This window comes from Lolium perenne, chromosome 6 (assembly GCF_019359855.2).
Source record: "Lolium perenne isolate Kyuss_39 chromosome 6, Kyuss_2.0, whole genome shotgun sequence".
NCBI lineage: Eukaryota > Viridiplantae > Streptophyta > Magnoliopsida > Poales > Poaceae > Lolium > Lolium perenne.
This window is the reverse complement of record NC_067249.2, coordinates 34,939,706-34,952,600: the sequence shown is the minus strand read 5'-3', so window position 1 is coordinate 34,952,600 and position 12,895 is coordinate 34,939,706. Positions and strand designations below refer to the sequence as shown.

The following is a 12,895-nucleotide window of genomic DNA, read 5'->3' as shown; positions in this document are numbered from 1 at the left end:
CATATAACCTATAAAATTTTGTACCTTTTTCGTTGTTAAAGATATAATTATTTTTAACATTCTAGACAAACGAACATAAAGCCGAGATGCCAATAAGAATTCGAGCTTCATAAATTTGTCCACCTCATTTAACCGATTTCCAAACATATTGTGATGTTGGTTGAAGATGGTATACTATACGTAAAATAGACCGTTCATCAAATTATACGTGCAAAAGAACATGAAAGAAATAAATGTCATATACACTCCAGTGAGCCACAAAATCAACATCTCTAACATCCATTCCAGTTCCTATTAGCTAAGTTATCTTTACTTAATAAAATCTTATTATTAAAAAATCACATAAATATTTTTATTTTTAATGGATTTTTAACTTTCAAAGTACTTGCAGAGAAACCTTGTATGACCATTAGATCTAAATACATAGATTTAATCGAAAAAATACATGTGGTACTTAACTTCGAAACGAATTTGTGAGGCTTATCTGGGAGTTGTATAATCATCAAAAGCTGGCATAAATGAAGTTGTTCTTCTGAAATCAATACTGAAATGAGCTTGCGTGAAAATATTGGCTACTAAGACATTTTTCTTTCGACAATGTTATATAATGATGCATATTGTTATGTCAAAGGTGTATCGCCCAACCAAGTGTTTTCCGAAAAGAGAATATTTGCACCATCTCCCACTTTAGAATAACCCTTATCAAAAAAGAAAACTCATCCTTAACCCTCATGGTTCCCTTCCATAAAGGTGAATTTGTGGGCTTTACTTGTGCTTGCGATAAAGTTTTATTTTTAAGGTATTTATTATATATAATTTGTGCCACATCCACTCTTCAATTAAAAGCTTGAACAACTATTTGTTAAGTAAATATTTGCTTTTTTAGCTTAAGTACCTTAATTCCTAGACCACCTTCATCTTTAGGTCGACAATCTATACTCAATTTTGTCAAGTAATATTTCTTTTTTTTTATTTTCTTCACTTTGTGAAAAGAACCTAGATCTAAGAAAATTACGACGCTTTCCTACCCCTTTGTGTATTTCAAGAAAAAATAAAGCATAAACATCGGTAAACTAACTAATACCAAATGAATCAACACAAGACTCTTTTCCATAAGAGAAGAACTTGCTTTGTCAGCATCTTAGCATCCCAGTGAAGCGATTTTCTACTGGATTCCACGTACAATCGCAAAGTTTTCTATAATGGACTGGTACCTCCAAGGTACCACAAGGGTACGGAACCAGACTCACATCCAAAAATATATTTGTACTGTTGTTTAGCATGCTGTGCTTTTCCAAAACAGAAATCTCACTCTTGTGGAAATTAACTTTTAGGTTGGATAATTGTTCAAAGATACACAAAATTAGCTTCAAATTTACGGATTTCTCAAGGGGGTCCGTATATTGCAAGATGGAAGCCCCCAACCCACCCACCCACTCGGCAAGATGGGGAATGAGGCTCCCAACCCGATCATCCTATTTTGCCCTTGCAATAATTATTGCTAACATATCTCCAACAATATTGAAAAGCATAGGTGATAGAGGATTCCCTGCCTTAGATCTTTTCTCGTTTGGAAATAATGACTAATATCATTATTCGCTTTGATTCCAACATGTCCACCTTGCACAAAATCTTTGACCCAGTCGCACCATTTCAGATCAAAACCTTTCATGCGTAAAACCTGTCGTAGAAAAGGACATTTAACCTTGTCAAGTGCCTTCTCAAAATTAATTTTAAATAGAACACCATCAATTTTTTCTGATGAAGTTCATGAATGATTTCATGCAAAAAAAAAAAAGTATGCCTTCCAAGATATGGAGTCCTAGCATGAACGTGGTTTGTGTTGGTCTAATCACCTTATGGGCCAAATCCGTAATGCCATTAGTAGCAATTTATGTAAATATTTTGAAGCTCACATTGAGAAGATATGTATGTATATTTTTGAATATGCACCGCATTATCTTTATTGGGTAAGAGAGTAAGCGCAGAAAAGTTCAATTTAAACCCCTTTGAGGATTGAAGTTGGACAAACAAGGCCATTAGTTAGTTATAATCACTTCCCAAATTCTTTGATAAATCTCAGCTGGAAACCCATCTAGTATGGGATCTTTATTATGTTTCATTTGGCAACTAGCTTTGAAGACTTCTTTCTCATTGAAGTCAGCCGTTAGAAGTGCATTCCCCTCCGGAGACAAGTGTGACATATCATTTATATGCTTTTCCGTTATTGAAAAATTATTTGATATCGATGCTCCAAAAAGTTGTTTATAATATTCTGTTATATAACTTTAAGATTCTTTTGACCTACAATGGTTCCTTCTTCTTGCTCGAGTTCGAAAAATTTCGTTTTCTATGATTGCCGTTCACATTGAGATGAAAATATTTCGTATTATTGCCCCCTCTTGAACATGTTTCACCTTCGCACGCTGAGTCCACTTGGTTTCTTCATCATATCTCTGTTTATTAACATGTTCATTTGCATCCTACAGAGCCTCTCTCTCCGACACAAAATGTATAGAGAATTTGACCCTGAGATCAAGTTCATCGAATTCTTTGCCCAACCTTAAAGTAAGCGGCGCAAGTGTCTAATTTTATGCTGCAATCGCTGAACAGGTATATCACCCTTCGATACCGATGCCAATTCGGCATCCATCGTTTCATAAAAACCGTCCTAGTCTAACCACGATGATTCAAATAAGAATTCTCCTTATTCACTAAATGAGCTTAATTGCCTGAATCGATTAGTAACGGTGTATGATCAGAACCTCATCGTGACAAAGCATGCAGGGGCTTCCCCTCTGTACATATCATTAAATAAATAGAAAAATTACACCGTAGTGGCTTCCCCTATGGTTACACTGTCAAAAAAGATAAAGCACATGCGAAACTAGTAGCAATTTTTGTTTCCATTCCACACTTGTAAGAATGCGATCATGTTTTTCATACATCGGCATTTCCCAACGATTTGGCCAAGTTCATTGTCTCCCAGAGAGAACAATTTCCCGGAGATCCAATAATAATTAATCGCAATAAAAACAAAAGGCCATCGAGGATTAAAGTTATTACAGTATTACTCTTGTCCTCAGGTCGCACATTCAAACTAATTCGGATAAAAATTCAGATTCGTATGCTCCTGTGCAGCTCGAACCATCATTTTTTTAGCGTGTTTTTAACTTTACAAAGTAATCTCCAACATCAACAGTTTTGACTTGGAGTGTTTCTATATTAATAATGTCCATGAAGATACCACCTGACCGTCCATGTGACGGTAAACAAAACCATGCAAAGTCCATACCTGCAGCAAGGTGTCTTAGAAAGGTAACTGAAGAGTTTGATCTCCCTGTTTTCAGTAAAGCAATGAAATCTAAACCATGTTTCCTGATTGATTCTTGAACAAGCAACTTTTTTTTGATAAAGAGCATATATTAATATCGCAGAGATACCAATTACACCCAGCCTCTGCAACATCATACCCTAATGGCATAAAGGATGCACACAGCCAAAAAAGAGAAAAGAAATACAAAAAGAAAGGCCCCGCTACAGAGATCTATAACTTGAAATAGCAACACTGACACCACCAAGACAACACCAGAAGATCAGCTTCACCATAAGCGACGCCTCCAAGAAGGAAACAGTACACAAACGCTGTCGTCGCCCGATCATAGATCTTAGGTTTTCACCCTGAATAAACTCATCTCTCTCAAAACAATGCATTCAACAAGAACATTGCCAGGCACAACCAATTAAGGCCAGACATTGGACTTTCACCCTGAAAGATAAGACTCTGAACTTCTCATGTGCAGTCGCCCCCACATACCAGTTGCTGTTTCAAGTCACCAAGCACCAAGCCAATTCCACCTCACCACCAAGATCCGACCATCATAGCTATTCCACCGATCTTGGCTTGCCGACCTTCTCCGCTAGCACCATGGAAAGAAAACGAACTCCATGATATTAACAGCCAGCAGAGCTTCGAAGCGCTCCCTCTGAAACCAAACAGCCAGATAAAAAAACATGGGTGCGCACGACTGAAACCACCCAATCCAGCAATCTTCAGGCATTTATCGTTCAATGAATTTCGTCGACATGGCCTTCCGGAACCCGACAATCTACCCAGACTGGTGGGAACAAGCATCCAACAGATCTTCAAACTTGGTGCGAGAAAAATCCTAGAACCACCACCTTTATTCTTCGACGCGGAAGAACAGGCCCCCATGCTGCCATCCGCCGCCCGACGACGACGAAGGAGGTTCAGAAATCAGATCATCGCCTCGCTAAGTCGTCGCCGCCAAGCCCATGGCGGCCGCAGAGAAGAAGACTCGGTAGCAGTTGCGTCCCCCGGCCAGGAATCCGGCGACGCTACCCATGGTCGCCCGAACGAAACGGCCAAGGCCATCCTCGCAGCAGACCATAGAAGGCAAAGCAGCGACCAGGCCCTGTAGGCCCAGATCGGACCCAGATTGGGCCCGCGCTGCCGCCAGTTCGCCGTGCCACCGTCGCCCAAACTGCCGGCATCCAACACCAAGGCCAGCACCGCGCGCCCCTGCGCCATGACGGAGCGCCAAACAGCGGCCACGACCCGCAAGGCTCGACAGGCGCAGGGCAGGACCCTCCCCGGCGCCGACAGCCGCCGCGCCCCTGACCACCGCAGTCTCCACCGCCGCGGCCCCCGAGGCAGCTCCGCCGGGTCGAAGCCGGCAAGGCCGCCGCGCGCCCGCCCGTAGCCACCGCTGCCGCCTGCAGCGCCCCTGCACCGGGGAACGCGAGGGGAAGACCGAGGACGCGGAGAAGAAACCGCCCTGCCGCCACCATCCTTGAGGCGTGCGCGGCTTCGCCGGCGCCTCCTCCGGCGGCGGCGATGCGGGGGAGGGGGAGGGGGGGTCCTTTGAGGCGGCGCTAGGTTAGGCTAGCGCGAACCAAGTCTCCTACAGATAAGCAGCTAACGCTAGTACATGGCGTATCTGTTGGATTCACGCTAGTACAAGCAACTGATTTCCTGGATTTTTAAAACCCTCACTATTTCACGTCAATACTCTTAAACCTTGCATTATGGAGAGTTCTTTTTAAACTTAATTCTTGTGCTTCTACGCACCTTTGTCTGTCCACTGTGTCCACTGCCTAATCTAGTGAAGACTTGTACTGTCCCCTTCATCTTCTACACGGACGGCCACGAGAGAGTGGAGGACAACAGCACTCCCCGCACTTCAGATGCAAAGTCGAAACGAAAGATACCACTAAATCGAAGGAAGTGTCTGGGACATGTGGTATAGTAGTGTATAAATTTGGGGACCTGGGGCGGGAGAACAGAGCAACAACAAGCCGTTTGTTAGTACCACCACCCACTGTTGGCCATCCATGGCCGGACTCCGTCTCGCCGCGGTCGCCTTCCACCTCTGCCTCCTTCTCTGTCCGTCGTCCTCCCTCCGCCGGCTCTACGACGAGGCGGGGAGCACGCCACGCCATGACAGGAGCAGGACCGCCTACCACTTCCAGCCTGCCAAGAACTGGCAGAACGGTACGAACCAACGCTTCTCGATTCGCTGCATTGTCTCTTTACCCAGTTATGGATTAAGCTTTTCTCAACAACAACAAAATTGTGTATTCAGCCTAACCTGAATTTCTTTGCGTGTTCGGTCGATCGCGGCGAAATTGCTGGCTCGGATGGATTCATGGCGACCTCCTCCTGATGGTGCTGAGCAGATCCGAATGGTACATGCAATTCAATTTCTTTCTTTCTTTCATCCTATTAACTGCTCGTGTCCTGCGCTTGCTTGCTAATTTGCTAAAAAAGGGCGTGAATTTTTTCTACCTCGTATCCCAAAGAAGTGTTTAGACTTTTAGAGTGCCTTGATTTTTCTTAGCTTTCCAACATATCCATCCATAGGTTGATAGGTAGTAGGGAAAACGAGAGTGCACCAAGTGTAAAACATTTAGAGCCGACATCTTAATTAACAACCAACTTCACAAATCATTTCTCTAAAAAAAACTTCACTAATCATTCAATAGTGCAGATTACAGAGATTGAGACGTCCGTGATACAGTATGTAAACTGACAGAAAAAAGACTAGTACGAAAGTCTGAAACGGTGGGAACTGACCGTTATTTTCCGTTGCATTGCATGGACAGGGCCGATGTACCACAACGGCATGTACCACTTCTTCTACCAGTACAACCCTCACGGCGCCACTTGGGGCAACGGCAACCTCTCCTGGGGCCACTCCGTCTCCATCGACCTCATCAACTGGACCGCCCTCGACACCGCCCTCGACCCTGACTCCCCGTTCGATGCCAATGGCTGCTGGTCGGGCTCCGCGACCATCCTCCAAGACGGCCACCCGGCCATGCTCTACACCGGCATCGACGTCGCCGGCAACCAAGTCCAGAACGTGGCCTTCCCTAAGAACGCCTCCGACCCACTCCTCCGCCAGTGGGTGAAGCCTGACTACAATCCCGTCATCCCGCTCCCCAAGGACGTCGTGCACGATAACTTCCGTGACCCCTCCACGGCGTGGCGCGGCCGTGATGGCCTCTGGCGCGTGGCCATTGCGGCCAAGGTCAACGTCTCTGTGGGGTCGACGCTCATCTACCGGAGCAAGGACTTCCGGCGCTGGGAGCGGAACGCAGCGCCACTGTACAAGTCGACCGCCGCCGGCATGGTGGAGTGCCCGGACCTGTTCCCGGTGGCGGAGCCTGGTGCACAGAACGGGCTCAACTGCGCACCCTCGAACGGGGCGGCGAGGCACGTGCTAAAGCTGAGCGTGATGGCCACAACCCAGGACTACTACGTGGTGGGGCGGTACGACGACACCGCGGACACCTTCGAGGCGGCCGGCGCCGACAACGACAGCCGGACCTGGCGCCGCCTCGACTACGGCCACGTGTACGCGTCCAAGACCTTCTTCGACGCGCGCAAGAACAGGCGCGTGCTCTGGGGCTGGGCCAACGAGTCCGACACCGAGGCCGACTATGTCGCCAGGGGTTGGTCTGGCGTCCAGACGGTCCCGAGGAAGATCTGGCTAGACATCGATGGGAAGCAGCTGGTGCAGTGGCCGATCAAGGAGATTGAGACGCTGAGGAAGAAGCGGGTCGGGTTGCTAGGAACGGAGATGAAGTCTGGCGGCCTGAACGAAATCATCGGCATCGCGGGCTTGCAGGCGGACGTGGAGGTCGTCTTCAAGATCCCGACCCTGGAGGGGGCCGAGAACATTGAGCCTAATGAGCTGTTGGACCCGCAAAAGCTATGTGGTAAGAAGGGCGCGTCAATGTCGGGCGGTATCGGCCCATTCGGGCTGCTCGTCCTGGCCTCCGGTGACCTGCAGGAGCACACCTCCGTCTTCTTCAGGGTGTTCAAGCATGGTGACAAGTACAAGGTTCTGATGTGCACCGACCTCACAAGGTACAACAAGAGTAGAGCACACACAAATTTGAACTTGCCTAGCCTATGTAATTAAGTTCAAAATCGTTACAATCTTGTTTTTGCAAATTTGGGCAGATCGACTATGAAAGCAGACGTGTACAAGCCGTCGTACGGAGCGTTTATGGACATGGACATCAAAAACACCAATAGCATATCACTTAGAACATTGGTGAGTTCTTCGTCACATACGACGGATTTAAATGCTTATTGTTACTTCGATAGATTGACAAGGTGTGTTATATTCTTCTAACAGATTGATCACTCTGTGGTGGAGAGCTTTGGTGGCGGGGGACGAGCGTGCATTACAGCGCGGGTGTACCCAGAGCATATGGAGATGAGCAAAAGCCACATATACATGTTCAACAACGGGATCGCCGCGGTGAAGGTGTCCAAGCTCGAGGCATGGGAGATGGCGACAGCAAACGTGAACATCGCGGGCGACGGGTGATAACCCCAAGTGCAATGGATAGTAGTAACACGTTTTGATGTGGAAGTGTTAGTATAGAACCGTGGGAGGAAACTATATATATGCTACTACCTCCCTCCGTTTAAAAATAAGTGTCTTACATATAGATACATCCGTACCTAGAAAAAATTAAGACCCTTATTTTTAGACGGTAACCACTTGACTAGGATATAATATAATAATAAAGTTTTACTTTGGATTTAAAAAAGATAATATGCAAGACATCTAAAGATAACATTCCTACACGGTAGAAGCTCCATCCAGGATCAAATGATGTGGCTCAATCCTGCGCGTCCGTTTCGGGTCAGGAGTCCTCTCATCCGTCCGATCGTCGCAGTAAAACTGCTCGCGTGGTCCGCGCCGTCCGTTTCTGAGAGGGCCTGCTTTTTTACTGCGTGGTGGTTGGTCAGGGGTCAGGGGCAAAATCGACTTTTCGCCTCTCATTTCCTTCCTCCTCTCCCGGTCGGACGCGCGTGGCGCACGGCGACGCGCCGCCGGGTACCGTCGCTACAGCGCCGACGTTTGGCTCCTATACGCATCCCTCGTCGCTGCCCAGAACCCTATCCTCTCACTTTCCCCTCCATTCCTTCTCCTCGTGTCTCCCGTGGTGTGTGGCGGCGGACGGCTCAAGATCTCTAGGGTTTCTTGCGGGGAATGAGGTGGAGGCCGAGCAAAGGAGCGGGTGGCGGAGGGGAGCGCAGGGAGGGGGGAGGAGCGCGCGGTCCTCCCTTGGCCGCGCGGGCAAGGAGCCCGCACGAGGAGCTCGTCCTCCTCGACCCCGAGCCCGACCCCAGCCTGGAGCGCGGTAGCCGCGGCGGCCACAAGCGGTCGTTCGTCGGTGACGGCGGCGAGGAGACTAGGGTTGCGGCTACGGGCCTCCTCGTCCACCCTGACCCCGATCTCGTGCATGCCGGTAATGGCCTCCCTCAGTGGCCCGGCGGCGCCTCCTCCTCTGGCTGATGCGCCGTTCGACCTCGTCTGCACCGACCCGATTCTCCTCCTCCCACCCCCACCTCTTGTCAGCTCCTTCATCTCTACTACCACAACATCAAGCCCTACAGGTTCACCTCCTTCTCTCTCTGTATTGTGGTTTTTATTTTCTTCTACTGGACCACGTTATGTTAGATATGGTCTGAAAAGAGAAGTTCAGTTTAGAGGTGTATGTTTGATGCATCAGTAGAAATTACACGTGTCAATTTTGCTTTTGACTTGCTGATTTAAATTGACCTACTTAAATTCCAGAAGTATTCTAGAATCTAAAGATTATACAATGTGGTCCAAGAAGAGGATAAGGTGAACCTGAAAACTGAAATGGAAGTATTGTACGGAGGTGGCTGTAGCAAGTTGTTTTCTGGCTTTGAGATTGCAGATGTTGTTTGTGGAGGGGAGGGCAACATTTCTGCTTATGTGTGAGAGAAAAGGATGGAGAAGGAAGGGGCCATTGGGGCGTTATCCTTGGACGATGATATGGGCCATATGCTAGGTATTGCGCTAAATCTCAGTTGGTCAGCAGGAACCCTGTAATGTTTCCTTGTCCCTGCCGTTTCAAGATTTTTATTTCAGTTTGACAAAAAAAAACAGCTGTAGATACACCCACGGTGAAAGATTGCAGTTGAGTTTGCACTATCACGATGCATTTCAAATTCAAGTGGTGTTGTGATGCCCTGTAATTGTGATGTTTAATCATGTGGGAACCTCTAATTAGATATTTGGATGCCTGTGATAAGTTATAAAATTTCAGGCATGTTTTTACTACCACTGTAGTCTAAGCTAGTGTGATGTTGGTGGCAAAGCTGCCCTTGTATCCTTTGGATTTGACCTTTTTCTTTTTCTATGTGGCTTCTGTAGATATCGAGTTTGAGAACAACTGTGAAGTTGGTGTTTCCTCTAAGCTCACAAATGCCTACTGCATGGTTGCAATTGGAGGATCCTACAGGTTAGCGAAGATGTTTTCTTTGGTTTTAGCTTGGCCTTGCGACTTTTGGTGGACGCAGAGGAATAGCTTCCATCAGACTTATCTATATGTCCCTTGCAACCTCTCCCTTATTAATTATATTCAAACAATACTTTAATCTGTTTTTGTTTCATGGTTGTTTGTAGGGTGATGAGCAAGTGCATTGTAAACTGTGGATTGCAATGATTCCTCATAGAAAAAAACCATATGGTTGAGAGTATCACACTTCTAAATAAAAGTGGTGGTGGAATTGGTGCCCTGGATAAGATGGTTATCGAGTTACTACGTATTGGCATCTGCAAATAGGAGGTGAGGATTCACCCACCATTGTTGTCCTTCTTTTGCACATGGTTGCCATGTTGCATGTCTCATTCCCTAATTTTCCTTTGTTTGGCACCTACTGCAGCATCTTCATTTCGATCTACATTCTATGTTGTGTCCTCAAAATACTATTCTGCCATCAGAGGGCCCTCAAAAAAATTCCTTCTAGACATGTGCATACGGTCTAAAGTTCCTAAAGAATTAAGGTCCTGAATTTTTTTTTCTTAGGTTCATTCAAATCGGGAAGCCCGATCTACCCGACTTACCTCGACCTGACAAAGAGAAGTGGGGTGGGGATGGAGGCCACGGCGTGTTTGTTGCTGGAACTATGTTGCATAATTGTTTTCTTATTTATAATGCTGATTTATTACCTTTGTAGCCTATATTTAGTCATTGAACACATTTACTTAGTAATAATGAACTTCCCTAGCATGATGCCAGCCTGAGAATGACCTCTATTGTAATAATGAAAGTTGAGCTAACATGCTCTCTTTGCGCTGACCTGCACCCAACCATAGCTAATCTTAGTAATAAACATCAGTATGAGCACAATCAGGTGACTGTCTATTTTTTCCAATCACTTTGCTGAAAAAAACCATCTCTCTAATATTTGCTCAATTATACGGCTGCTAGAGAATACAGTGGTTATCCTAAAATTGACCTTATTTTTCATAGTGCTAGATGGAAGAGCGAATGACACTATACAGCATGGTTATTAAGGCTGGCGGAAAGAATGGTGTCATGCCTGCTGATGCACCGATTGCAACTAGGTACTCTAAGAGCATGCAAGGAGGTGATAAATCATAAAAAGGTATTCAAATTGTTGAGATTTATATCACAGTGCTTAGCTTTGTACTAACGCCAGCAACAGAACCTTTGGAATATGTGCATGATGGTGTTATGCAAACGTTGCTTGTGCTTAGTTGAGCTGATCAAAGTTTAATTACTGCCAAAAAATCTTCTAAAAAAAGCTTGAGCTGATCAAGTAACAACTTGGAATGGTACACCACCAGTGACTAGCACCTTCATATTTCTACATTTTTTGTGTTTTTTATTGTAGATAGTTGACAAACAGTCTTTTAGGGGACTATAATTGGAGTATGAATGTATGATTGCCTTAATTTTACAGTTCTATCTTACTGTCATTTTGGTTATAGGTTAATCTGTCTCTGCAGATTTCATTGCATTAGTGTAAAAGCACTCGATGTTTTCATTCTCTGTGAATACAATGACCCGTATAATTGCTCCAGTGGATTTTGATGGGAATATTAGTTACTTGATTCGTTCTATGGAGCTACAGTTCTTGACGATGACACTTTCCTGAACAAAGACCTGGTTGTTTGGTCCTTCCATATTCACTGCCTCAGAGCAATATTTAGTTTGTCAATATATGTACTTCTGCAATTATGTGGCTTATCCGGAAGTTACATAACAATCTCTGTTTTCCAGGGAAAACAATGAAAAAGTATGAACTGAATTTGGATCTGCGATCCATTACTTACACTTATGGAGACCGCTGTCCAAGGAAAAAGACATGTTGCTGCTCGATCGTTGCCTACACCTACTCGAGAAGATGTGGGCAGAATTACTTCAGATTGTTTCCGAGAGAAGCTTTGTTTGCTACTTCGCTGATCCTCTGCATCTGCAAACACTGGATAATAGGTGATGCCCTGGAATTGACTATATGTTTGTGGAAATGACTTTTATTGCTTGATTTTTCGTGTCCTTCATGTTTAGATAGGTTTTATTGCTTAGTGTGTAATCAAGGTCCACCGATTCTATATTATCTCCTGCTATTTAAAAATGCATGCTTGATCGATTTATCCATATATCTTCTACACATTGGTACTGGTATTTGTAGCTCGGCTATTTACAGGCTTGCAGCTGATGGTTCAATTGTTCAAACTGGGGATTCAGAGCATCTAAATGAGCTTTTTATTGTAAATGTTTAAATCCCCTTAAACCCCCAACATTAAAATTATTCAATGCAAGTAAGGGATCTGATGACGGTTGAGAGTAACATCTGAAGTTGGTACATGGCACATTTCTTACGAAAAATCTTTTTATCATGTATAAGTTTTGTGTGTGTCAAGGCTTGTGATTCTGCGATGTGAGTTCTGTTGCAGTAGCATCGATAGTATATTTTCCCCTTCTGTAATAGACTGGCTGTTCAGAAAAATAATTGTATGTGAACTTAATTTAAGGTGAGACTTCACCTGGTAATGCTACCATCAAGTGTGAAGTTAGTGAAATATTTTTACAACCATGTACTCGACACTGAAACAGGGGAATATCTTCAGGCGCTGGCCTCAATGTGTTTTTACCTTTTAAATTTTTTATTTTTTACTGGTAGACAAATAGTTCCAAGTAAATAGTTTTAGTATGGAGAAGAAAAAATAACACATTTTGTATAATTTATTTTTACTTGTTTAGGGTTGTCATATCAAACTTTTGCTTGTCCAGTTGTAGCTTACGGAAAATTATGTTTATCTAGGTGTTTGTGCAAATGTTTGTGTTCCTGAAGATAAGGATGCTTCTCTAAGCATACATTTTGTTGGTGTTAGAAACTTGGAATACGTGACCATTCTACTTTATTTGTATCCCATTTCTATATGGATCTTCTGAAATGGTCTTTTAACCATCCTCTGTGAAACAAATTTGCTACGAGCCTATGATGTTTTGTTCCAGAAAATTATACCTAGAACATTTGTGGATAGTCAATGAACTTTCTGCTAGG

The 12,895-nt window shown here is 44.7% G+C and overlaps 1 protein-coding gene across 6 annotated transcripts; it reads left to right on the top strand.

The window, feature by feature from the left end:
- Positions 1–5,150: 5,150 nt before the first annotated feature.
- On the top strand, positions 5,151–12,216 carry LOC127308356 (beta-fructofuranosidase, insoluble isoenzyme 7). 6 transcript variants are annotated; one of them, XM_071821581.1, is made up of 10 exons: positions 5,151–5,515; positions 5,701–5,709; positions 6,127–7,396; positions 7,493–7,586; positions 7,671–8,944; positions 9,253–9,366; positions 9,732–9,819; positions 9,984–10,146; positions 10,387–10,969; positions 11,608–12,216. In XM_071821581.1, exons 1-5 carry the CDS (start codon positions 5,356–5,358, stop codon positions 7,863–7,865), a joined length of 1,728 nt encoding a protein of 575 aa, XP_071677682.1. In that variant the 5' UTR covers positions 5,151–5,355; the 3' UTR covers positions 7,866–8,944; positions 9,253–9,366; positions 9,732–9,819; positions 9,984–10,146; positions 10,387–10,969; positions 11,608–12,216. The 6 variants fall into 6 exon arrangements, with proteins under 6 accessions (XP_071677682.1, XP_071677683.1, XP_071677684.1 ...); XM_071821582.1 differs by having other exon boundaries at positions 9,246–9,366; XM_071821583.1 differs by having other exon boundaries at positions 9,126–9,366; positions 10,834–10,969.
- The last annotated feature ends 679 nt before the right edge of the window (positions 12,217–12,895 follow it).